Source organism: Stegostoma tigrinum, chromosome 12, assembly GCF_030684315.1.
Source record: "Stegostoma tigrinum isolate sSteTig4 chromosome 12, sSteTig4.hap1, whole genome shotgun sequence".
Taxonomy (NCBI): domain Eukaryota; kingdom Metazoa; phylum Chordata; class Chondrichthyes; order Orectolobiformes; family Stegostomatidae; genus Stegostoma; species Stegostoma tigrinum.
In genome coordinates this window covers 24465817-24492696 of record NC_081365.1, presented here as the reverse complement: position 1 = coordinate 24492696, position 26880 = coordinate 24465817, and the positions used below count along the sequence as shown (strand labels likewise).

Here is a 26880-nt window from a genome sequence, read left to right as displayed (position 1 = left end):
TCTGGGATTTGAACTTAGCAAAATTGAAATAATTTTACAAAGGACAATGATTTAGTCTTGCAAGAAGCTTTATTTTAAAGCTAACACAATATGTATGCATAAAATTTATCTGATCTGTCTATGAATGTATAATAGGCCTATTCAAATAGCAAAATGGATTTGTTTACAGAATTTGTTACAAGGAAGCTATTGAGTTCATTGAGATAATATTGTATGGCGCCCGAACCAAAAAAATGATTCTGCTTGTCTGAACATGAGTTCCAGGAGTTTTATCATCAAACAATCCATAACCTAATTGCCTAATTCTCATGGTTACAGGAAACTGTAGCAATGAATGTAAATAGCCTACACAAAATTAAAGGTTGGAAACAATATGAAATTTCATTGAAAAGAACAGATGCCAAGATGGCCTGCCTAGGAACGAAGTGTGAATGTTCGCGGCATCAGTCTTCTAGTTACCTAGGTGTTAAAGTAGGTTTCAATCTTCTCTCTTTGCCTGGGTAGCTATCATGTTAAGTAAGTTGGCCCCAATGAGCCCCTAATTTCACTCAGAGTTAGGAAGACTTTGAACAGCATCACCAGATGCAAGATAGCTGCATATCAGAAGTTTAAATGTCCTGGGCAATTGCCACACAAACCCCGCTTCAGGACTTCCAAAGGTATGTCTGGATTAGTTTGTCTTTATGGATATCAAGGGCACATTTGTATTGTCGCTACTGGTACAAGATCAGTGGCTACAGCATTAGATACAACCAGGCACCACCTCAGTTATAGAGCTAGATTTGCAGTCAGTGGTGAAATACTGCTATTCAATGCTGATGTCGAAGAAAACTGCCCACAAGGATCCCGAAATTGCTTCATGCAGATTTCCACTCTTTCAATGGCAGATTAAATCTTGCTCCACATTAAAGGGATCTCCACCCATCCAGTGGGAGCAAAGTCAGCAAGCAGGACAAGCAGCAAATCACATTGATGTGTTGGTACAGACAACAAATCTGGAAGTAAAAATCACTGGTTATCATTTTTAATTATTATTTCACAAGCTGCTGTGGAACATGGCGTTGTCTTTGGGCTTTCTGTGAGTGATTAAACGTCTAACACATTTTAGTCCAATGTTATCTTGTGGAACATTGCTGGCATATGTTGTGATATGATAGACACTGTTATGGTGGCTGAGATGGACCATCCACCGAAGAGATTTGAATATTTGACTGAACCTGTACACATCTGCATTTATTGTTGTAGAATCAACCACCTGAAGATGCTGCTGTCCTGCTGCAACCTGCCCTTCTTCTAACAGAGTGTTAATGGTACATTATTTAGGTTTGTCCAGAAGGTCCTTTTAGAATATTTGATGAATGCAGAGACAATGATGAGTTCCATAAACATTTTCAGCTAAGTTAGCTTCAGTGAAGTCACATTCTGCACCTTAGCATTGACACCTGCCTATGAATTGGTCTATTGTTTCAATGGGGCTAGTGTCAACATGACATGAACCCTAGCATCTCTTCCCTGAAATAGACCCAAACTTTAGATTTATCTTTACAAAGCTGAAATAAAATTCTGGATCTTTGCATTCATCATCAGAAATACCAAACAGTTTTACCCTTGTCAGTCCTTTAGTGCCCTGAATGAGAATAAGTGTGACTGTCTGTCATCGTTTGTCAGCTATCTGATCCATAAAGTAAATACATAAAGTAAAATTCCTTCTTTAAATAACTGAATTTCTGACAGAAGGTCTATTGAATGCCAGCCCATGGTTATGTAGTTTCTTTTCATTTTCATTGTGCCTTTTATGGTCTTTGAAATGTCAATGTGAGAATCTGTATGGCAATGCTTTTCTGTGACTTTGCTGGTTTCTCTGCTTTCTTCTATCCAACACTTTGCTGCTACTTTAATTTCACGTATGTAGAAGCAGCTTTTTTTGCCAGTAGGAAACAGTTACCCCAAAAAGGAGTGACCCCATATTTTGTTTATTTTCATGCTAATTTGAGAAAAGAAGGAGATGGAATCGACTGATGTCTGGACACAGATAAACCTTTTACGAACATACAAATTAAGACCAGAAGTTACTGCATTGGTGGGACCACATCTAAAATACTACGCAAAAACAAAAGTTGCTGGAAAAGCTCAGCAAATCTGGCAGCAAGAAATCAGAGTTAACATTTCAGGTCCAATGATCCTTCCTCAGAACAGTTCTGAGGAAGGGTCACTGGACCTGAACTGTTAACCCTGATTTCTTTTGATTTCTTAAAATACCATGGGCAGTTTTGGTCCCCTTATTTAAGGAAGGATGAAATTGCAGTGGAGGTGATTCAGAGGAGGTTCACTGGATGGAAACTTAGATTGAATGTAATGTTCAAGCATTGAAAGGGCTATCAAACTTCTTCTTACCTTTATAGGTCATCAGCAACTCTAGAAAGTCAAAGATTTATTGTCTAACCCTGATATTCAAATCAATTAAATGATGTGTTCGACCACTTCAAGGTAAACTGCAATAGTATGGCACTAAGGATGCATATGACCAAACTAAGCAAAGACATTTTGGTATGGCAAACAGGGCCAGGACTTATACAATCAATAGTAGGGCCCCGGGGAATATTGCTGAACAAAAGGATCCAGGGTGCAAATGCATAGAGTCTTGAAAATGGAATCACAAGTAAGCAGGGTGGTGAGGAAGGCATTTGACACACTTGCCTTCATTGGTCAGAACATTCAGTACAGGAGTAGGGATGTCATGTTCTGACTATACAGAACATGGGTGAGGCCATTTTAGAATACTGCATACAATTCTGGTTGCCGTTCTTTTCGAAGGATCTTGCTAAACTTGAGATGGTGCAGAAAAGATGTACAAGGCTGTTGCTGGGATGCAGGATTTGACTTACAGGGAAAAGCTGAGTATGCTGGAACTTTTTTTTCCCTGGAGCGTTGGAAGCTGTGGGATGACCTTATAGAAGTTTATAAAATCATGAGAGGCATGGATAGGTGAATAGCCAAGGTCTTTTTCCAAGGATTGGGGACTGCAAAACTAGACGGCATAGGTTTAAGTAATTGAACTTGTAAAAAAGAGCTAAATAAAAACCATGAAAACTGTGGATCCTGTAAATCAGAAACAAAAACAGAAGTTGCCGGAAAATCTTAGCAGGTCTGACAGCATCTGTGATGAGAAATCAGAATTAATGTTTTGAGTCTGGGTGACCCTTACTCAGAGCTGACGGTAACTAGGAAAATGTCACTTTAAATGCAGAAATAGGCTGGGGGGAGGGCGTAAGGAATAAACATTAGTTGGGGATACAGCCCAAAGAGGGAGAAAGCAGTCGGATAGACAAAGGAGTAGATAATGATATGGCTGGGAGGATGACTAGCTGTTAATGCGGACTGTTAATGGCTAACAATAGGGAATGTTTAATGGCAGGCTGTGACAACAAGGCCTGTGTGGAGTAGGGGCTAGAACGTGGGAGAGTTCAGGCCCTAAAATTATTGAACTGGATATTGAGTCCAGAGGGCTGCAGGGTGCCCAAGCGGAAAAGCATGTGTTGTTCTTCTAGCTTGCACTGAACTTCACTGAAATACAGCAGTAGGCCTGATACAGAGATGTTAGCCAGGGAACAGGGTGGCGTTGAGGTTGCAGACTTGCTCACCGAGCTGATGTGTTTGATTGCAGATGTTTAATCACCCTGCTAGGTAACATCGTCAATGCGGCTCCAGTGAAGTGTGGATGTTCTGTCCTGTTTGTTATTTATGTGCCTCAGTTTGCTGGGGTGGTTGGCATTACTTCCGGTTCTGTATTTTAATGGTTTGTATATGGGGGCCGGTTCAATGTGTTTGTTGATAGTGTTCTGGGTGGAATGCCAGACCTCCAGGAATTCCCTGGCATATTTCTGTTTGGCTTGTGCAATTATGGATATGTTGTCCCAGTCAAATTCATGTCCTTCTTTGTCCGTGTGTATTGAAACCGGTGAGAACTGGTTGTGTCTCTTGGTGCCTAGTAGGTGTTCATGTATCCTTATTGTCAGTTTTCTTCTAGTTTGGCCTGTGTAATGTCCCTCACGGTCCTTGCATGGTATTTTGTATATTACGTAAGTTTTACTGGTTGTGGCTAATGATCTTCTGAATGTGGATGCTGATGGGATGGTAGGTAAGGACAAGGGGAAACCTATTGCTGTTGCGGGAGGGAATAGAGGAGGTGATGATAAAAGTGCGGGAGATGGGTTGGACCCAGTATAGGGCCCTTTCGACAACGGTGCTGAGGTCGCCCTATTATAGGCAAGATGTGGAGGCTTTGGAGAGGGTGCAAAGGAGGTTTACCAGGATACTGCCTGGACTGGAGGGCTTGTCTTACGAGGAGAGGTTGACTGAGCTTGGACTTTTCTCTCTGGAGAGAAGGAGGAAGAGAGGTGACCTGATCGAGGTGTACAAAGTAATGAGAGGCATGGGTAGAGTCGATAGCCAGAGACTTTTCCCCAGGGCAGGAGTGACTGCCACGAGGGGTCATAGTTTTAAGGTGTTAGGAGGAAGGTATAGAGGAGACATCAGAGGGAGGTTCTTCACCCAGAGAGTTGTGAGTGCATGGAATAGTTTGCCAGTGGTAGCCGTGGAAGTGGAGTCATTAGTGACATTTAAGTGACTGCTGGGCGTGCACATGGACAGCAGTGAATTGAGGGGAATGTAGGTTAGGTTATTTTATTTTTGGATTAGGATTATTCCACGGCACAACATCGTGGGCCAAAGGGCCTGTACTGTGCTGTACTTTTCTATGTTCTATGTTCTATGAATTCTCAGTTGAGGAAGAAGGTGGACATTTCGGAGGCTCCCTTGATGAAGTTGGCCTCATCTGAACATATACAACAGAGACGGAGGAACCAGGAGAATGGCATGGAGTACTTTCAAGAAGCAGGGTGTGAGGATGTATAGTCCAGGTAGTTGTGGGAGTCAGTCAGTTTATAGGGGACATTAGTGGCCAGTCTATCCCCAGAAATTGAAACAAATGGCGAGGAAGGGAGGAGTCATCGAAAGACCAGGTGAAAGTGAGGGCAGGATGGAAATTGGAAGCAAAATCAATTAGTTTTCTCAATTCCAGATGAGAGAGGGAAGCAGCATCATTGATATCGTCAATATATCTGAGAAAGAGTGGTGAGAGGAATCCGATGATGAAAGGAACAAGGAATGTTTCATGTACCCCGCGAAGAGACAGGCATAACCAGGGCCCCTGCCACCCCACTGACCTGAGTCAGTGAGACGAGTTGAAAGAGAAGTTGCTGAGGGTGAGAACTAGCTCGGCCAAGCAGAGGAGGGTGGCGGTGGGTGGGGACAGTTCAGGCCTTCGCTCCAGGGAGAAGCAGAGAGCCCTAAGACCCTCCTGGTGGGGAATGGACGTGTAAAGGGATTGCATGTTCATGATAAAGGGGAGGCAGCTGGAGCCTGCAAACTGGAAATTCTGAAACTGGCATAGAGCGTCAGAGGAATCGTGGATGTATCTGGACTGGAACTGGACCAGGAAAGAAAAGACCAAGTCAAGGTAGGAAGAGATGAGTTCTGTGGGGCAGGAGCAGGCTGAAACAATGGGTCTGCCCAGACAGTCCTGTTTGTGGATTTTCAGAAGGAGGTAGAAGTGAGCCATGCGGGGATGGGTCTATTAGCTTGGACATAGTGTGGGGGAGAGATTGCCAGATGGAATGAGGCCAGTGACCATAGTTGATTGAAGCAATGGTCTGATGTTCCATGATGGGGTCATGGTCCAGGGGAAGATAGGAGGAGGTACCTGAGAGTTGGCGCTCAGCCTCTGCAATGTAGATGTCAGAATGCCAGACATCAACAGCACCACACTTATAAGCAAGTTTGATAACAAAGCCCGGATTGGATCTGAGTGCATGGACTGCAGTCAGTTAGAAGGGAGATAGGTTCCATTTGGTGAGGGAGCAGAGGAAATTGAGGTGACCAATGCCACATTGACAGTTCTCAATGAACTGATTGAGTGCCGGTAAAAGGCCAGAGGGTGGGGTCCAGGTGGACGGAGAGTGTTGGAGCTGGACGAAGGGGGTCTGTGCAGTGGGGAGAGATCGGAACGGAAATCCTGTCAGAGACAGTAGAGCTTCTTCAAGGTGTGCACGCCTAGAAGAGATGTGGTAGTGAGTTATGTACTAAATAAAAGCCAAAGGAACTGCGGATGCTGTAAATCAGAGACAGAGACATGTGTTGCTGAAAAAGCTCAACAGGTCTGGCCGCATCCTTGAAGAGAATTCGGAGTTAATGTTTCGGGCACAGTGACCCTTCTTTAGAATGGTAACTCAGAGTGAGCTGTTTTATATGCAGAAGGTAGGGTGAGGAGAGGGGTAAGGAATAAATGATAGGTGGGAAGAAAGCCCAAAGGGAAAGAAAGAGCATTTGGACAGATAACGACCTGGCTTGGATGGTGAACAGCTGTTAATAAAGACTTTTAATGGCTAACAATGGGGAGTATGCAAACTGTGTGATTACAAGGCCTGGTGTTGTGTGACTTTTGACCCTATCTTCTAATTAGGAGCAATCTTTCCTTACGTTTGGGTTCAGCATGCTGCTGATTCTACACTCAGTTCTGCTTATTTTAAACACATTTAGAAAAGTGAAATGATCTAACCTGAGACATGTCAATCAACATAATTTGCTCCATTTGAAATCATGAAATAGGATTGGACAAATGCCCTGTAGCTCTGAAACCAGGAGGAAGCACAACCTTGGATGATATTTGAGCATCAAACGCATTAGCTAAGCAGAACATCTTGGAAGGACTTACTAATTTTATTAAATTGGAACAGAAGTTGATTGTTTGAACTTGGGAAGGTATAACTCTGTATCTGAGAAGGGTATGGTTGAAATGTACCTTTTGTCGGGGGTTTGAGAAATTGTCAGTAATCTCATATGTCTCATCAATGGCCCTACAAAAAATGTTCAATTAAATTATTCTCATTGTTAATACATGATCTACTTTGTCAAAGGTTACTGTTATTCCACGCAAAAACTCCTAGATTAGTTCAGGCATTATTGTATGGACACTAAATACTACTACATGCATGCTAAAATATCCAATATTTTCAGTGCTTTTCAGAATTTTTGGAGATTTCTGTCACAGGACTGTTATTAAATCTACAGAACTCTTTTAGCTCTTGAGTTGTTTGTCTCGTTGTTTATTCCGATGCAGCCCAGATTCTTAAGACATAAATTGTTGTCTCCAATGGTTGCTAAGATATTTTCTAATCAGCGCATTCAGGGATGTTATTGTGCACCTCTGGAGCAGGTGGGATTTGAACTGAGGCCTCCCAGCTTGGAGGTAGAGACACCAACACAAGATCCCTGCAAAGTCCAAAATTTAATTAATTTCACCGGTTCCAATCCAACTTTTGACTGCTAATCGAATCCTCTCAAATATATAATAAATGCAGAAAATCTAAACATCACACAACATTGCAAAGTACTCTTCAGCAATTGATGTACATTGGGCTTTATTTTAGTTTAAAAAGATTCGCCATTTAGGTGAGAAGATTTTTATTTACTATTTTTTTCTAATCTACTAATTCCAGTCTAAACCTCACAGCATCTTGACGTGAACCAAATCACCATTCCTTCATTGTCACTAGGTCAATAACATGGAATTCTATCCTAACAACACTGTAGGTTTACACACACCTGATTAAATTCAACAGTCTGAACAGATAGCTCATTACCTCCTTCTCAAAGGTAACTAACAATGGAAAAAAGTGCTGATCTTGACAGCAATATCCACATCCCAAAAAAAGTCTAAAAGAATTCAGAGATGGTAGGAACTGCTGATGCTGGAGTCAGAGATAACACAGTTTGGAGCTGAAGGAGCAAGGCAGGCCAGGCAGCACCAGAGGAGCAGGAAAGCTGATGTTTTGGATCGGGACCCGAAATGTCAGCTTTCCTGCTCCTCTGATGCTGCCTGTCCTGCTGTGTTCCTCCAGCTTCACATTGTGTTATAAAAGAATTCAGAACTGTCTGGAGGTTGTTATATTGAAGTCCTTTACTAGCTTATTAAAGCAACAATATTTTTTTAAGTTCCCACAACCCGACAAATCATTCTCCTTTCTCAAAAATGTTCATGTCTCAAGTTTAGTTCCAGCTAAGGCAGCCCTTAGCTGTTTATCTTTCTGAGTGAGCTCAGACAGCAATGACAGGATCTTCCATCCTCTACAAACATCCAGTCAGAAGTGGGGAGAACAGTTGTGGAAAATTTGATGGGGTCAATACTCTATGGTGTCTTTCCCATTTTCCCATTAGTGCTATCTATTTGAGCAGGCATATTGGGATGGTCTTAAATTGCTAGAGACACTCATATATTTTTCCTGATTTAAATTGTGACCAAATTGGGCATAATTCTGGCATGCAGCATTGGAGCAGTTTAGATTAGATTAGATTCCCTACAGTGTGGCCCAACAAGTCCACACCACCTCTTGGAGCATCCCACCCAGACCCATCCCTTATAACCCACACACCCCTGAACACTATGGGCAACTTAGCATGGCCAATCCACCTAGCCTGCACATCTTTGGACTGTGGGAGGAAACCGGAGCACTCGGAGAAAACCCACGCAGACACGGGGAGAATGTGCAAACTCCACATAGACAGTTGCCCGAGGCTGGAATCGAACCTGGGTCCCTGGTGCTGTGAGGCTGCAGTGCTAACCACGATGATGAACATTTCTTGATTGTTTCTCAGCGATCAAATGGACAGACATAGACACAAACATTTTTTTTTAAATAAAATGTGGCTTTTGAATTTATGTTGAAGCATCTCTAAGACTCCTGGAAAACAACTTCCACTACACTCCATGCAAAACTTGAAAAGCTCACTGAAATCTACAATTGTCTTTTTGGGCCAACATCGGCTAGAGTCAGGAATGCAGTTTTACAATGGTTGAAAGTTCCAGTTGCGGTGAAAGTTTTTCTCACTTGTACCATTGTAGGAAATTGAGGCTTGAATAATGACAGTCTATTCACCCATGATGAGAATCATAACTGGAATACGTCATTCTTCTGTTTATTGATACATAAAATAAATGCGCATGTTAAAAAGGCTCACAGGGAACGTTCATAATCAAGAGCTCTGGTTGACTATTTCTTTCTCATACAGAAGCGGTGAGACAAGTTATTGCGTTGCCAAAACTAACTCAGAATAGTCCTACAATTCAGTCTAGCCTTTATTCCGTGTGACTCATTTTCAGACTGGACAGCAGACTTTCTGAAAGAGCTATTAAAGGATTATTTAAGCTTAAATATTAAAGCATTTTTTTGAAAGGAAACCCTTTGCTGCTTAGATTAGGGCTATGTTGTCTTTTTCAATCCAAAAATATAAAGAAAATACCAAACAAGCCTACCACAATGTTTTTGAAAAAGATCCCACTGTTCCTTTATGAAAGCAAGGAACTTGAATCTGTATCCTGCTGTCTTTATTCTCCTTATACAATTGGCCGTCACTCACCGGAGTACAAGGCTTTTATTTCACTCTGAGAAGTCAACAGTTCAGTTTTCTTGGAATTCAGTGTCGGTAAGCATGTTACTGATATCTTTGTAGCTGACAGGAAAGCACTTGTTTATGCAAAATGTCTCTGGCACTAACAGAAATCTGAAGAAGAATATTCTGCAAAATATGTTGAAAATTTTCGCATTACAAAGTCATATTCTTCGGATACACGTTTAAAACAATGCACGTTTGCCAATTTATTTAATGGCAATGTTTATAGAGGAGTAGTAGTTTACTGGAATTTTGAGTGACTAAGTCATTGCAGCTTAAACTCTGGAGAGGAAATAAGATGTACTTAGGTATCCAATCTTGCTTACAGTCACTTTCCATGATTTAGTTGTGAAAAATACGCAGCAAAACTAATCTTATATACCGCACAGAATTTGGTTTTCCTTGTTTTCACTGTCTTTCTTGCATGTTGTGCAATATTCTAGTTAGGAACTAAATTAATAGTACAAATATGTAAACTCCTGTAGGAAGTGCATATTTTATAAAGGAACTACAGAACTTGCAACAGTGGCTGAGGGCTAATAAATAGTGAGGTTAACAACTGATTGACAATCTGATCCTTAAACTCACTTTCACAGCGTGAATTAACCCAGAGATCCCTCCCTCTAGCCAAAGCTAAGTAAGTCTGCCAGCTTTGTTTGAATTCTCAAGACCTTGATCTCTTCAATCTGACCATGAGTTTCAACCCTTATATTGCACAGTAAGCAATAGAGAATTGAGGTGAGATCTTCCTTGACCATGGTCAACATGGGCAATGGCACACCATGTTGGGAAAATACAGCAAGTTCAAAGAATGAGATTCTCGACATCAAAAGAGAAAGTCTGATTTTTCCATTCACCAAGAATCTCACGGAGATGAGTGGCAGGCCTATCTGCACGCATTGATATCTCATTGTGCGTGCACCTAGAGCAGATAGGCTGCAATAGTTCCAAAGGTAGTTCACCATCACCCTCTTAAGGGCTATTAGGGATGGGAAATATGTGCTGGCCCAGCCAGCAACACCCACCTGCCATGAGTGAATTTTAAAAGAAATCTCACCTCATTTACATGCAGGTTGCTATTTTCCCGGGAGTGAAACTGGACAGCGAGCAATTCCTAACACAAAACTCTGAATGACTATCTGGCAATCTAGCTTGCAGCTTGCTTCAATGGACTCCCATCTTAACCAGCAATCACCAAAAGCCCAGAAGGTTGTAAGGGCTGAAACAATCTTTCCAGGTGCAGTAGCATTTCACCTGTACCTCCTCCATTCTTGTGTATTATATTCGCTAAACCCAATGTGGCCATTTTGTACATTGGAGAAACCAAAAGCAGACTAGGTGACCGCTTTGCAGAACACCCCCAGATGATGCGCAAGCATGATCCCAACCTTCCCATAGCCGGTCATCTTAACACAGCATCCTTCACTCACTCCAGCATGCTGCAGTGCTCCAGTGAATCACAGTGCAAACCGGAAGAACATCATCTCATTTTTCAGACTAGGCACCTTACAACCTTCTGCACTTAATATTGAGTTCAACACTTTCAAATCATGAACCCACTCCCGCTCCTTTCATTTCCTTTAGCTTTACTTGTTACATTCTCTGTCACCATGCCCTCTCTCCCCTACCCCCACCCCAGCGGGATTGTCTGTTCTTTCCAGCCTGGCATTTAGACCCACCATTGTTCTACCATTTTCACATTTCTATCATTTAATATGAACTCTCAGTAGCCTTTCTCCCCCAGCACTCCACCCCACGCCACCCTCACTATTGCATAAATACTGCCCTCTCCGCACTTCATATCAGTTCTGATGAAGAGTCATCTAGACTCGAAACGTTAGCTTGCTTTCTGTCTGTGGATGCTGCCTGACCTGCTGTGATTTTTTTTTTTGTTTTCAGTACAGATTCCAGCATCTGCAATAATTTGCTCCCCCCGGAAGGCATGATTTGTTGCCTCAATATTAGTATGGTAAAAGGAAAGACAAATCAAAATACTAACAGATGAAGTCTTACCTAAACTATCAAAAGAATTGTAACAGCAGAAGCAATTATCTACACTCCAATGCCCCTTGACAAACAAATCATGCCTTTATCACACTTTAATGATATAATGGGTTACATAGTCCAATAGCCATGCATTCACACCATATATAGGCATTCACTGTTCTAAGACTGCCTTAAATGAGTAATTGGAATACACTAATGATGCCTAGCCCCACTTAAAATTTACATACTGTCAATTTTGTCAATTAGCCTTAAGATATTTATCTTGAATCTTTGATTAATTAGTTGATAACTAAGGTTTCTATGTAAAATCTATGGTATCTATCAATTGATAGTTATCAGCAGGATATGAAAAATGATAAGCTGATCCTTCTAATGATCCCTTACTAGGAATTGAAATCAGTGGCTCTCAGCAATCAGGCATACGGAGATTGGCCTGGTTGTCTGCCCTCCCATTGTTTTGAAATCTATAAATTTCCATGTAGCATGGAACAAAAAATTAAGACCAGGATAAATAAGAAATAGATGTCATTTGTTTTGTAGAGGTAGAACGCTTTCAAAATGATTTGAGAAAACACAATACTTACATTATCTTGAACAAAAGAAATTTTCTGCTTTTATTTATCTTGACCCTGAAAAGACAATTTCAAAGGAGGTATCCACACTGTTTATTTCAAATCTATAGAAGTCACATTTTTGTACCATTTCCTTTTAGGTCTTACTGCATCCCGAATTGTTCCACACCTGGGTAGCCTTCACTCAAGACTACAAAAAAAACTTTGCTTTAACCTAGAGATAATTGGAACTGCAGATGTTGGAGAATCTGAGATAACAAAGTGTGGAGCTGGATGAACACAGCAGGCCAAGCAGCATCTCAGGAGCACAAAAGCTGACGTTTCAGGCCTAGACCCTTCATCAGCCAAACGTCAGCTTTTGTGCTCCTAAGATGCTGCTTGGCCTGCTGTGTTCATCCAGCTCCACACTTTATTGCTTTAATCTAGATTGTTGCTGCTAACCAATAGCAGTCCTGATATCCTGACATTTCCCTTCCTGTATGTGGGTAATTTAAGGGGTCAAGTAATAGAAGCAGGAGAAAGCTATAAGGCTGCTCAAGCCTACTCAGCTATTCAATGTGTATAATCTCCTACCTCACCATGACCTTATATTGCCCTACACCTGTGTCCCTTGATTCCCTCCATGTCCAAAAAAATATTGATCTCAGTCTTGAATGGCTGAGTGTTGAAAGTTCTCTGCAATAGGGAGTTCCAAAGATTCATAAACTTTTGAGCGAGTCCTAACCTCTGATCGTATACTGAGGCTGTTAACCCAAATTCTACACTCTCCCGCAAGGGCAAACAGCCTTACAGCATGTAAAATACTTTATCAGATTACGAAGCAAGCCAATTGCAACAAACCTGCTCACAAAGTCAGCCATTACATTTCCCTTGCCTGCCATGGCCAGGGCAAGTGCCAGCATCAATGCAGCTCTGTAGCTCTGGAATGACAGTGCTTGTCCCAACGTGAAAACAAATTATAGAAATGTAACAGGTGCAAGGGATGTCAGCAAATTCCAGGATATCTGCTGTGTGCTGAGTTGTTTCAGGAGTGGCCTGTGGCAAAACTGGGTAGAAATTGAATGTGAGAAATACCACAGTGGCCTGTTAGGTAACTACTGAGGCAGGTCTGGTAGGATGCAGTGAGAGAACTCAGTAAATATTGCAGCAATAATCCTCCAAAACACTTGACAAAACTCAGACTTAGCCAAAACATTCAGACCCATATGTGCAGCCTGCAAACACACAGCTGACCTTACTAGCAGGAAGAATCACAATATTTAATGCTTTCTGCACAGGTTCTTGAAGTTGAACTGTCTTAAAGGCAAGATATGTGTAGTGTATTTCACTCTCCATTTCCAATAGACTATTGCAGTAGAATCCTATGAAAGAGTCTCAGGCAATTGTTCAGTCATTCCAGCATGTTCTCATGAGAGGTACAATGGGAGTGCACTAAAAACTGCAGATTCTCAGCCCTTTAAAGTGTATATCCAAAGGTAATAAGGGCTATGTGATTATAGGTCATTATTAGACATCTATTCCAGTCAAGAATGCCATTGAAAAATATTCGTTGTACAACTGAAAATGTGGTTAAGCCGTGAACCTACTTGGAGACAGTATTTCTTATAAATATTACCTGATGGTTCAAATAACTCTTCCATTCACACAACAGAATACCAACTGGAGGTTGAGTAAAAGTGATGGTTAAACACTTTAACATTATTTCAGAGCTTTGCAGTTTTAAAATTAATGTTGTATTTCATAAATATGCAGGAGAACCTGATTTAATTTACTTAGATGAGTTGGTGAGGTTCACAGCAGAAATCAGCAAGCTACAGGCAACAGTAATGAAAGTGACAAGCACATATTAGAGGCATAGGTTTAAGCGGAGAAGCGAAAGATACATGAGTGACCTAAGGGGCAACTTTTTCACGCAGAGGATGATATGTTTATGAAATGAGGTGCCAGAGGACGTGATGGAGGCTGTTACGATTACAAAATTTAAAAGGCATCTGGATCAGCATATGAATAGGAGGGGTTTAGATGGACATGAACCAAATGCTGGCAAATGGGACTAGATTTATAAAGGATATCTGGTTGGCATGGACAAATTGGATTTGCTTCTATGCTATATATCCCTATGATGTTATGTTGCACAATCATTCTATGGCCAAGAGAACATGAAAACCAGTACGCATGATGAGGTTTAGTAGATATGATTTACATCATGATTAGGCTTAGACAAGGTCTAGGGCAGTGTATCCAGATGATAATCAAATTTTTAATGTCATCAAAACGTTAATAGAATAATCAATTTTTATATCATCTTGAAGTTTTAAAAGATTTGTTGTACATTGATTACAGTTATAATGTGGTTTATGTATAGTAGAAGCAGAAGTGATCCCACGCTGTTTGTTTTCAGTTGAAATTGACTGAGACTGTTGTAGTTTGTTTAGATTTATGGGCAGTAACATAATTGGATACAAAAATCCTTGCCAGGTAATATGTGCATATCATATGTTAGTGCAAGCAAAAATGTTACTCAAGTTTTATAAACTAACCATGGACCTAATGGTGGCTCAGTGGTTGGCACTGCTGCCTCACAGCGCCAGAGACCCAGGTTTAATTCCAGCCTCGGGTGACTGTCTGTGTGGAATTTGCATATTCTCCCCGTTTCTGCATGGGTTTCCTCTGGGTGCTCTGGTTTCCTCCCACAGTCCAAAGATATGCAGGGTAGGTGGATTGGCCATGCTAAGTTGCCCGTAGTGTTCAGAGGTGTGTGTGTTATAGGGGGATGGGTCTAGGTGGGATGCTTCAAGTGGCAGTGTGGACTTGTTGGGCCGAAGGGCCTGTTTCCACACTGTAGGGAATCTAATCTAATCTAAGTAGTTGTGAAAAAGGATGACTTTCGGTGCACAAATTCAAAGCTGGGACAGCTATTGCTAAGGCCACTAGGATAATAAATGTTCCTAATTACTCAAGGCTAAAGATGCTTCCTTTGAAATTCAGGGTTGATCAGAATAGTAATTTGATGTGAATACAGTACCTCCAAGTGAGGAATTCAGGATCATTGTAAAAAAATTTTTAAAAATTGTGGTGCTGTGGTAACACTGTCAATGTCAAAATGTCAATGTCAAAAGCAGAAGCCAAATCCAATAGCTATTTGATGAATTCCTGAGGAAATGGCATGTTTTAATTAACAGAGTGATGGAAAATCTGATGTGCCTTGAAGCAGAAAAAATCTGTAATTTGTTTGCTTTTGTTTCCAGACAATCGATTTCAGGGTCAAATATAACCTGGAGTACAGATTCAGTCTAACATTAAAAAGAGGGAAGGCGTTGTGATTATAAAGATACCAGAACTTTGGAGTATTGTATTTTAGAAACAAAATTACAGTTGGATTGAATGTTGTATTTAGAATTTGAAAAAGAACTAACAGTTATGTCTATACTTGCCAGTTGCCATTAACAAATGCAGCAGGGACTTAATGTACTCATAATAGATGCAAGCTGTTTTTCAGTGAGCATCCATTACTTATAATGGCCTATAGCATTAAATGTAGCAGCAACCCAGAGGCTGGACAAAGCTGCGTTATGCTTAAGATCAATCCTATTCACTGTTATTAAGTAGTCGTGCACAAGATAATGCATTTCAGCAGAACTCTAGCTACTGGAACTGAAATAAGAACAACAAACAGAAGAAATAGGAACAGAAGAAGGCCATTAGGCCCCTCAAGCCTACCCCAATATTCAAGAAGATCTTGGACAATTTGCTTCAGGTCTCAACTCCTCTTTATGCCCATTCGTCATAAATGACAACCCCCAATATTTCAAAAATCTATATCCCCTTTAAATATTTTTAGATATCTAGCCTCTACAACTCTCCAGGGCCGAGAATTCCAGGCAACCCCTACCTTTGGGAGAAGAAATTATTTGCAGCTCAGTTCTCAATGTGTTTCACCTCATTCTGGAATTATGTACTTTAGTTTCCCCCATGAATGAAAACATCATCTCAAAATCTACCCTGGTCAGCCTCCTCAGAATCATGTATGTTTCAATAAGATAACCCTTCATTCTCCAAACTGTAATGAATACAGGCCAACACCTTCATTCCAGGAATCAATCAAATTAATCTTTTTTGAGCCTTCTCCAATGCCAGTGTATCCTTTCTTAAAACAGGAATCAAAGCGACATGGTATTCCACATGTAGATTCATCGTCATCCAATATATCTTTGTTCTGTGTCAATTCAAGGTTTTCACAAAAGTGTCTTGAGCCATGTTTATAGGGGGTGACCTTTGCTTCCTAACAGTCATCCTTGTATGGCCTGAGGATCCTGGAAAGAGGCAGGAAGCTCTGCGTTTTCGAGTATGTCATATAAATGGCAGTGCCATACTTTTAGTAACAAGCTGTGAGGTATTTTCTCTGTACATTGCACAATCAAGGTTTTCCTGCTACATTGGAGGAGTAAATTTCTACCAGTAAGCCAGCTTGATAACCCCTCTGAAGAAAAGGCTACCCTTCCACATTGCAGCTTGTAAACTTACATACTTCCAGTTCAGTGTGTGAGTGCAGTGTGGCAGCTGTAAATTGACATCTTCCAATTCTAGTTGTGGAAAACTATGTGATGCTTTTAAAGTATCTTTGGCTGGTTGCATTTGCTTAGCTGATATGACAAGAAGATGACTAGCATACATATTTGATTGGACCTAATTGCTTGAGGTCATTGTATTTAATGTGGCTATAGGGCAAAGTATAAGTTAGAGAATGAATGGTCTGCTGACAAAATGCAAATTTTAAACCAGATGGATGGATTTTACTGAATCTGTGGAGGCATGATTACTGCAAGAGCCCCAAACAGGGTCTTAAATCCAAAAGGTTTTACATCACCCCTAAGAAAACAAATAAGAACTTGTTCAGCTCATTTGGCACATAGTGCCCATGATCATGTGCAACTATTGTACAGTCTGACTTTTGATCAGACATGGCAAGGCTCCAACATTTTGTTTTTGTGAGTGAATTGAAGGCTCCGCCTCCATGTTCCCTTGAGACAGAGCCCCCGACTTGGCAAATTGCCTTGCAATTGATGAATCTACACCATCTAATTGAGAAGCCAAGTGATAGTGATCTGTGGGGAAAAATCCCTCCTGTAGCTATCAGTCTCCTGCTATGGTCTACAATATCCCACCCTTCCGTCTAGATTTGCCCATTTGCATCGTAATCGTTCCCTTACTGTCCAGTGCAAGGAACCCCAACCCGAAGGTCGGAGTTGCCTGATTTTCTCAGAACTCCATGAGATTGACCCCTGATGAGCTCCCTGCCTGTTGTTGAACAAACCCCATGACAGACCATGTGTCACAAACCACTACTCCCCAGAGTGACTTGATAGGACAGCCCAACCAAGCACTTCCTGGATTGTAGTCTCCTCGGCACCCTGACTGACCAAACTGTAATTCCAAGTCTAGGTCCACATAAATTGCAAGACTGACCGTGACCCAGTCCCTAGAGTGCAAGGTCATAACTGCCTAGATTCTGGTCAGACCAACAGCTTGACTGACAATGGCGAACGTTCTATCCCATGACGTAATTGGAAACAGGAGTACCTCCTGACCAGCTGTATTTCTGTTTGATCCCTGCTGTTCTTTGATATTCACATGTAGCAATGATTTTGCTAAGTAAGTTGCTGGCACCTGCTGCAGGTATGACAATGATGTAGTCTGCTATTGTACAGTGACGCGTGCACTCCCTTGGCTGTTCACTGCTCACCACTGAGACAAGCTGCCTGCTTTTCCCTCTGTGCAAGAAAGCCATGCAAGCTGAAGTGGTTGGCACCCTGTAACTTGCCTGCGTGCCTAAAACCATTACAACACTTGTACCACCCAAGGAAACATGAAATGAGTGGGCACCAAGAAATCAAGCTAAGAGCCTTAAATGCATCCTTGGCAAATGTGTAGAATCTATGTGTGTCATTCTGTGCAAAGCAACTTGGCAGAAGCATGCAAGTCATAAGTTTCCAAAGGGAAGTGTTGAAAAGGTGGAAGAGTTGATCAAAGGGCAGCCATAATGATGTGGTGAGGCTGGTGGCTTCTGGCTGTTGATTTGCGTGGACAAAGCTTTGTGGTCGATGCTGACCATAGAGTCCATAGAGATATTGTGGGCAGACACAGTTAAATGAAAGCCAAAACTAGCAACTGGCAATTTGCAGTTGACCAATCATGTACACAGAATCAGAAATGGCTGGAAAAACTCAGGCGATCTGGCAGCATCAACCCTCCTTAAGTTCTGAAGGAAGGTCACTGGACCTGAAACATTAACTCTGCTTTCTCTCCACAGATGCTGCCAGATCTGCTGAGTCTATCCAGCAATTTCTGTTTTTCTTTCTGATTTCCAACATCCACAGTTCTTTGGTTTCTTTGTTGCCAATTAAATATCAGGAGTTTGTGTCATGTAATATTTTTGGGGAAGGAGAAGAGAATTGGAAGTGTCTTATAAATAAGGCGAGCTGGGTACTAATGAGATGCAAATAAAGTAACGTAGATGTTGCCAGCATCTTATTAGATCATAGGGCCTCTGTCTCGTTAGGGAGAAATGACTGGTAGTGGTTTAACCTGAGGATCACCAAATACTTCAGGCAAGGAGAGAGATTAAGAAGAGAAGTCCTTCATGGTAACCTCAGCCTGTGTGGTCATTGAACCTATGCTGCTGGTATCACTCCACATCAAAAAAAAAATCAACTGTCCAGTCAACTGAGCAAACCAATCCCTGGAAAGAATGGTGGCTGCCAGTCAATAGTGACATTCTGAAGATGCTATTTAAAGGTTAAGGATAACATTGGAAAACATTTTCTAAATGTTGCGATTCTGTTTTTCTTTCATTCTCACCTTATTTTCCTAACTTTCTTAAATCACAGCAGGCTGAAGAAAATTATGCACATATTTGTTTCCTTACCTCAAAAAGCAGTGGGTACAAAAGTCTAGAAAATATGAAGGTCTGATCAGGAACTTGACTGATTTAGGCTTGTTTCTCTCCACTGAATACTGATGACATTGATGAGACAACTTGCATTGCTAATAGCTAGTTAATTGAGTGACTGTTTGAAAGTGCATTAATGTGTCCGTTGTCTAGTGCAAACAAGTCAGGTGTAGGTCAGAGTAAGTTGGTCTGTCATATTTCAGTTTCTGAAGGATATTATTAAACCAATTCAATTTTTACAACAAAATGACAGCATTATTTATTTTCTAGTACTGATGTGGGAATTAACAAATGTATTGATGTAATATCGAGGTTTAAATGCACTTCCAGGTTACTATTTTTGAGCATGTCATATCTGTATGGTTAATGTGCTTTTAATATGTATCCTTTTCCTCTGTGTTACAGAATGTTTATCACACACTGCCCTGGAAGTTGTATCTACAACTTGTTACGGTAAACAAAACTGTAAAATTATCGCTAGTAGCCAGTATTTTGGAGACCCTTGTTTTCCTGGAATGCAGAAGTATCTCAGTGTCATCTATGTATGTGGTAAGAGCAAACATTTCGACATTAAAGTATTTAATTTCAGAGAGAGATGGTTTGAAATTCTTTTCAGGAGAGAGTTCTTTATTTTTCTTTTCATGGCACACCAGAACCCTTATCAGAAGCATCAAGATTGAAATCGTCTCACCCCAGCACATTGCAGCAAAAACATCGTCTTCTGAAACTTTAAAAAGAAATCTGTCTTAAGAATCTATTCCTATCAACAAACAGGCAATACTAAACGTTTTGGCAGAGGATAACTGAATGTGCAGAACACAGTCACATTGAGACACATTTTACCACAGGCTTCTGGGCCATGCCATGCGCGTAAGAGATGACCCTGAGTCTGCACTTCCTGGAGTGGGGACCAGCTCAGTCATTTAACAGGAAGCAGGTTCCTAATTAGCCTGACATCCAGTCAAAGTCTAGCAGTTCTGAGGTCTTAGCTACAGCACGAGGTGAGGTGGGCACTGATTGCAAGCTGAGGGGTGCCTAAATATGGAGGTGCCACCGACAAAAAAGTCAAAATTATAATTCATGATAACTGATATCATTAGGCCATGCCATTTGCAGGGCGAATCTCTCCAGGAGAATTTTTTTGTGCCCAAGGCCTCCTTTAAGGACCCTGGCATCTCTGGCTCCCCTGTACCTCCCTTCCGCATCTGTCGCAGATGAGACCCTCTCTGTCATCATCAAAGCGCTGAGAGCTCTGTAGAAAGGGCAATCAATCTGCCTCACAGACCCTGGGAGCAGACCAGCCATAGACATCTTTCCTGATGCAGGCTGTCTGTTATTTTATTGCACACTCATCTTCCATTCCCGTCACCTCAGGGCTGGTAAAATTAATTGTTTCAAAAGCGGAGAAAGAGAAAAGCTTCCTCAGTGAGCCCACCTCTAAACTCCGCTCCTGTATCACTGAACCACAATTGAAGGAATAAAGAAGCAGTTTTTTTGTTTTAACTAAACCTGTAACATCAACTTTCCTGCTCCTCTGATGCTGTCTGACCTGCTGTGTTCCTCTAGCTCCACACTGTGTTTTCTCAGACTCCAGCATCGACAGTTCTTACTATGTCGATTTCAGAGTCTACTTTCTTCCCAATTCTGTGCACCATCAACTCATGGGTCATAAATTTAATCCCACAGTTCTCATGCCAGTCAATTCTTAATTGTCAGTGGCAGTGAGAACTTCGATGTCACATTGTCTGTGTGTGATGGCTGATAAAGAAAGTACAGTATTTTCTGATGCAGAATCCTATGGGACGCAGAGGATGAATCACAGAAGCATTCAATACACTTTCAACATTAGAAATTGTTGCCCATATTGGCTTGTTAATGCTTTCTTTCCATCCCAGACTCCATTATCATCCATGTGGGCTCAGATACAAGAACACCAGAACGGTGCTTCCTTCTTTTCAGTGTTGAGATAACTAGGAAATTATAGATGCTGGATACAAACTTGTAATATGATATGATTCAAGTGAAGGATATATTTATTATAAAGCTCCATTGGCATCAGTTCGTTTCATAGGAGGTCTGGGAAACCACATGATGGTGCATCGCAAAATACTGTACTCTCTTTATCAGCCATCACACACAGACAATGTGACTTCAAAATTCTCACTGCTGCAGACGATTAAGAATTGACTGGCATGGGGAATTGCGGGATTAACTTTGTGACCCGTGGTGGTGTATTAGAATCTGTTATAGTTGACTGTAATACACAGATGGGTGATAATCCTGAGATGGATTTTACTGAATACCGCCCCCTTGGTCAGTCTGCATTCTGTCCAACATTGAAATCTGACCTGCCTACTATTGGATACATCATTAACTGATGAAAAGTAATGTTCTTACTCGTCAGGAACTGGATATCCCACCCTAGAGAACTGCTGACTAATTTGTTCGACAACCCTATAGTCCCAGCAGCTAGTAACATCAGAAGAGATGACTGACTATTGCTGTAACTATGAGCAGACCTGAGACTCCATTGAGGGTCCGAGATAAAGGAGTCTAGTGTGGTCAGGTTAAAGAGGTCAAATAGGAATATGAAAGAGAATAACTGTTTGGGTGAGTGTGTCTCTAATGGGAACAGCAGAGCTCCCCCCAAACCCATCAAAGGGTATGGTCTCCCTCTTTGCCCACCAACAGCCATGCAGTGAAACTGCCGAACTCTTCACCGTGTCCTTCCTCACCCACACAGTGTTAAATTGTGGCAGATCGATGGCATTTGACTGTCAACTTGAGGGCCTTCATAAGCTTCAGAGCGGGTTGGCTATATGATTCTTTGCCCAGTCTCCTAATATGGGATCAGGTTGAGAATTGGATGGGAAGGCGGTGGCCTGGCATTCGACCTTATTTTTATGTTCTCCCTGCCTTCAAATACATCAGCAGAGAGCAGTAATATTAAACTTCCCCTAACCCCATCACAGAAGGCTGAAGTATCTGGCCAATGAGACACACTGGTCTGACTCCACTTCTATACTTCCCAGGCCCCAAGATGACATTCCACATTAAACAGAGGTTCACCTGCACATCTGCCAATGAGATATACTGCACCCACTGTACCCGGTGCGGCTTCCTCTACATTGGGGAAACCAAGCGGAGGCTTGGGGACCGCTTTGCAGAACACCTCCGCTCAGTTCGCAACAAACAACTGCACCTCCCAGTCGCAAACCATTTCCACTCCCCCTCCCATTCTCTGGATGACATGTCCATCATGGGCCTCCTGCAGTGCCACAATGATGCCACCCGAAGGTTGCAGGAACAGCAACTCATATTCCGCCTGGGAACGCTGCAGCCATATGGTATCAATGTGGACTTCACCAGTTTCAAAATCTCCCCTTCCCCTACTGCATCCCTAAACCAGCCCAGTTCGTCCCCTCCCCCCACTGCACCACACAACCAGCCCAGCTCTTCCCCCCCACCCACTGCATCCCAAAACCAGTCCAACCTGTCTCTGCCTCCCTAACCTGTTCTTCCTCTCACCCATCCCTTCCTCCCACCCCAAGCCGCACCCCCAGCTACCTACTAACCTCATCCCACCTCCTTGACCTGTCCGTCTTCCCTGGACTGACCTATCCCCTCCCTACCTCCCCACCTACACTCTCTCCACCTATCTTCTTTTCTGTTCATCTTCGGTCCGCCTCCCCCTCTCTCCCTATTTATTCCAGTTCTCTCTCCCCATCCCCCTCTCTGATGAAGGGTCTAGGCCTGAAACGTCAGCTTTTGTGCTCCTGAGATGCTGCTTGGCCTGCTGTGTTCATCCAGCATTGTTATTTTACCAGTTTTTCCCTCTGGGATCTTTCTTTCTTCCAGTTTGCATGTAAGAAAAGGTTGGTTATGAAATATAGATCCCATTGAAGCTGAAGTCTTGACTTACTGCTTGTCTGTCCATTTCACTTTCCAAGTGAACCTACGTGGCCAGTGCTAAATCCTATGTTCGCGGAGTGTGTGCATTACCCATAAATACTTCCCCTTACACCAATGTTCTAACCAGTTATTGCCCATTTTTAATGTGAAATTTTGACATTTAAGAATTTGATACATTTAATTACATCATTTGGTTTTGTACCAATCAACCCTAAAGATCATCAGCTATATTATTCAGCAAGAGACATTTAGATTGTTTTGTAACTATTTGTTTATATATGATGCTTATATATTGGGGTGGCACGGCACCTCAGCGGTTAGCTCTGCAGTCTCACAGCACCAGGGACCCGGGTTCAATTCCAACCTCAGGCAACTGTCTGTGTGGAGTTTGCACATTCTCCCTGTGTTTGTGTGGGTTTCCTCTGGGTGCTCCAGTTTCCTCCCACAGTCCAAAGACATGCAGGCTAGGTGGATTAGCCATGCTCAATTGCCCATAGTGTTCAGGGGTTTGTGGGTTATAGGGGGATGGGTTTAGGTGGGATGCTTCAAGAGACAATATGAACTTGTTGGGCCGAAGGGCCTGTTTCCACACCGTAGGGAATCTAATCTAATGAGGATTGTATGAAAAAGCAAAAGAAAATTTGTTCATATCATGGAATCTTTCATGTTGTGTATGTAAGCAATGATTTCTATTGATAAAAGTTATGAGGTTACCATGCAAATATTTAATTATTTGTCTGCATCTGTCAAATCATAAACTGATATCAGAAATATTCTACTGTTACTTCCAAAAATTGACACCTATTTAAGAATAGGTAGGTTTTTAGCATTGGAACCTCATTATTATTCAAATCACAGGGTTATCTTAGTGCCAAATGTCAGTATTTTCCAATATTTTACTAAATAGTGACATATTTCAAATTATCTATACATCACTCTATGGAGAATACAATATGTTCAGTGGATACAGAAAACATTAAGTGTGTTCACCACTGAAAAATAATTGACAGTTCCTGTTACATGCGTATTTAAATTTGAAATAATTTACTTAATTAATTGCAAAGAGCTTACATAATATGAAAACATTAGATCTTATTTTATAACATAACCTGACTATTAATGCATTTGAGGCCCAATTGGCCACATAAGGACAATCCGAAAGATTGACATATGAAAAGTTATGAAGTGGAATTATTGTTCCTGCTCTTTCTATTTCTTTTGACTGAATATGGAAAGAAGGTGAGAGAATGGTGCTGGGTGAAGTGACAATTCTGAGAAACATTGCAGACAGCATGGACTGGTTGTCTGTCTTCTGCACTGTAACAATTCAGTGATTCTGTAAATGAAAATTAAGAACTAACTTTTTCTGGCAACATGGAAATTTTACCAATAATCATCATAGATCTAGATTAAGCTTTTATTTGAAGCACTGTTTAAGTAGTTTTCACAAATCAGTTCAGACTAATTCTGTTAACATGTATTTGACTATATCTAAATAGTTTTCACTCATAAGATAAGAATACTATCAGCTATGATATTTACAGCATTATATCTTGTATTTGAGATCTACTTTATAAATATGCAGTTATATTTCTGTGCATTTGTGTGAGGTATTTCTCAGATTCACTGGTCATTACCATTAAGTGATCTCATTCTGTACAATCCATTTTCTGTCCAATATCGAGATGTGTGATAGCATGATCAAGCAATTGGAGCTGTGTACATGTGTTCTCTAGATTAGTTACTAGAATGTACCATTCTCCTCCCTTTGCAAACTAGGAATGTGATAAAAACTCTTACCTCTACGAAATCATTTCTCAACGTTTCAACATGACTAATTGTACTGCAAACATTGGGGAGGTTCAGTCACTATATTTTTTGTATGATTTTATTTGCTATATCTTGCTGAATTTTATTTGTTTTCACTAATGTCCACAATTATCTATTCCAGTAGTAGCTTGGGACAGTATAACGTTGGTGAAGCTTTATGTAGGAACATAGGAACCAGGAGCAAGAGTAGGCCATTCAGCACTTTGAACCTGTTCTGTCATTCAATGAGATTATGGCTGATCCATGGCCTAAGTCCATATGCCTGCCTTTGACCCATATCCCTTGCTGAATAAAGCTTTATCTATCTCAGATTTAAAATTAACAACTGATCCACTGCTATTTATGGAAGAGAGTTGCAAACATTTATCACCCTTTCTTTGTGGATGTGCTTCCAAATATCTCAATAGTCTGGCCCTATTTTTTAGCTTATGCTGCCTAACTCCAGAATTCCCAACCAAAGGGGATAAGTTACCTACCCTGTCTTTTACTTTTTAATATCTTGCAGGCTTCATTTAGATCACGCATTAACTTTCTAAATTCTAGAGAAAACAGGCCTATTTGTATTATTTCTCCTCATAACTTCACTTCTGAATTCTAGATATTACTCTTGTCAACCTTCTGGTCTTTAAAGTTTTCACCATAACACTTTCTTATTCTGCTGGGCATGCTTCCATCTTGAACAATGCACTTATTTTTTCTTTCTTGAACTCAGTTTAGCAGTTTAACTTCCAAAAAGCAATAATTCATCCATATCTCTTCATAATAACATGCATTTATATAATAACATTTACATACCTCTTCATTTTCATAGTTCATTGAATCTCTACAGTGTGGAAACAGGCCCTTTGGCCCAACAAGTCAATACTGACCCTCAGAACATCCCACCCAGACCCATCCCCCTATAACCCAGCTAATCTACAAATCCCTGAACACAATGGGCAATTTAGCATGGCCAATCCACCTAGCCTGCACATCTTTAGACTGTGGGAGGAAACCCATGCAGACACAGGGAGAATATATAAACTCCACACAGACAGTTGCCTGAAGGTGGAATCAAACCCAGGTTCCTGGTGCTGTGAGGCAGCAGTGCTCACCACTGAGCCCTCATGCCACCTTCTTCTGTGCTTTTAAACTAAAAGAAAAATGTTACTCTCTATTACATTTAAGACTTCTTTCTTTTGTGCACTTGCATTTCAAAGGAATTGAAAAAAAAGTTAAAGATGTAAGATATTAGGCACTTTGTGTCTCCAATGACAACCCACCAACCAGAATTTGTCATGTCATCAGTCCCCTTAATAAGTGAGTAAAAAAGAATCAGAAATAAGGGAAGCAAAAGGCAGATGTGCTAAAATAAATAGAGAAGAGAGAGACAGAGAACTGCATCATTAAGACAGCAGACATAGTTAACAGGAATAAGTTTCGAAGAATTGTATACTTTCGATTTGTCCACTGCTGATCCTGAACATGAGATGCATTTGTCAATGTCGTTTCCCAACAACCTGTCAAATAGTTGCTTTTCTGTCTGAAAATATCAGCCACAGAAGTCTTTCCAGAACTTGCAAAGGCACATATAACAGCATTATGTCCAATTTGTAGGAAGCCTGGGGACATGAGCTAATTGTATACTAAAACATACTACCTATGTGTTTTTTAAGGCATTAATGATCTATCTGTTAAAAAAATGTACAGTTGGCGCTTGCATGCAAGATATAACTTTTATAAACTTTGCTGGTTGCGTTGGTGCCATGAATACTATATAGCAACATCCTAAGTTGAAGCTGGTTCAGCTTTGAAGATTGATTAGGAAAATCAGTGAAACACTGTAAAAGATGTTGCAGAATTAATTTTTTTTAGCATTCTAGCAAACAATATATTTGTTACGCTTAACATTTTAAATAAATCATCGCGCGAAAGTTGGTCAGGGGAGCAGTTAGCTTAGTGGACTAGACAGCTGGTGATTGGTTGAAAATTGTACCAACATCATAGAATTCAATCCCATTTTCAGCTGCGGAAGAGTCGTACTTAACACCTTCCCCTGCCATCTGGTAAAAACATGGCACAGGCTGTGGTTTGGATGCACTCAAATAATTGAGGGTGTTACTT

General features: G+C 41.1%; 1 protein-coding gene across 5 annotated transcripts in view; it reads left to right on the top strand.

Annotated features, from left to right (window-relative positions):
- The window catches only part of eva1c (eva-1 homolog C (C. elegans)), a 141812-nt gene that overhangs the window by 86157 nt on the left and 28775 nt on the right, over positions 1-26880 (top strand). For all 5 annotated transcript variants that reach the window (XM_048540120.2, XM_048540116.2, XM_048540119.2 and 2 more), the window contains exon 6: positions 19441-19584. In XM_048540120.2, coding sequence (XP_048396077.1) covers positions 19441-19584 — 144 coding nt within the window. The remainder of the gene's footprint in view (positions 1-19440; positions 19585-26880) is intronic.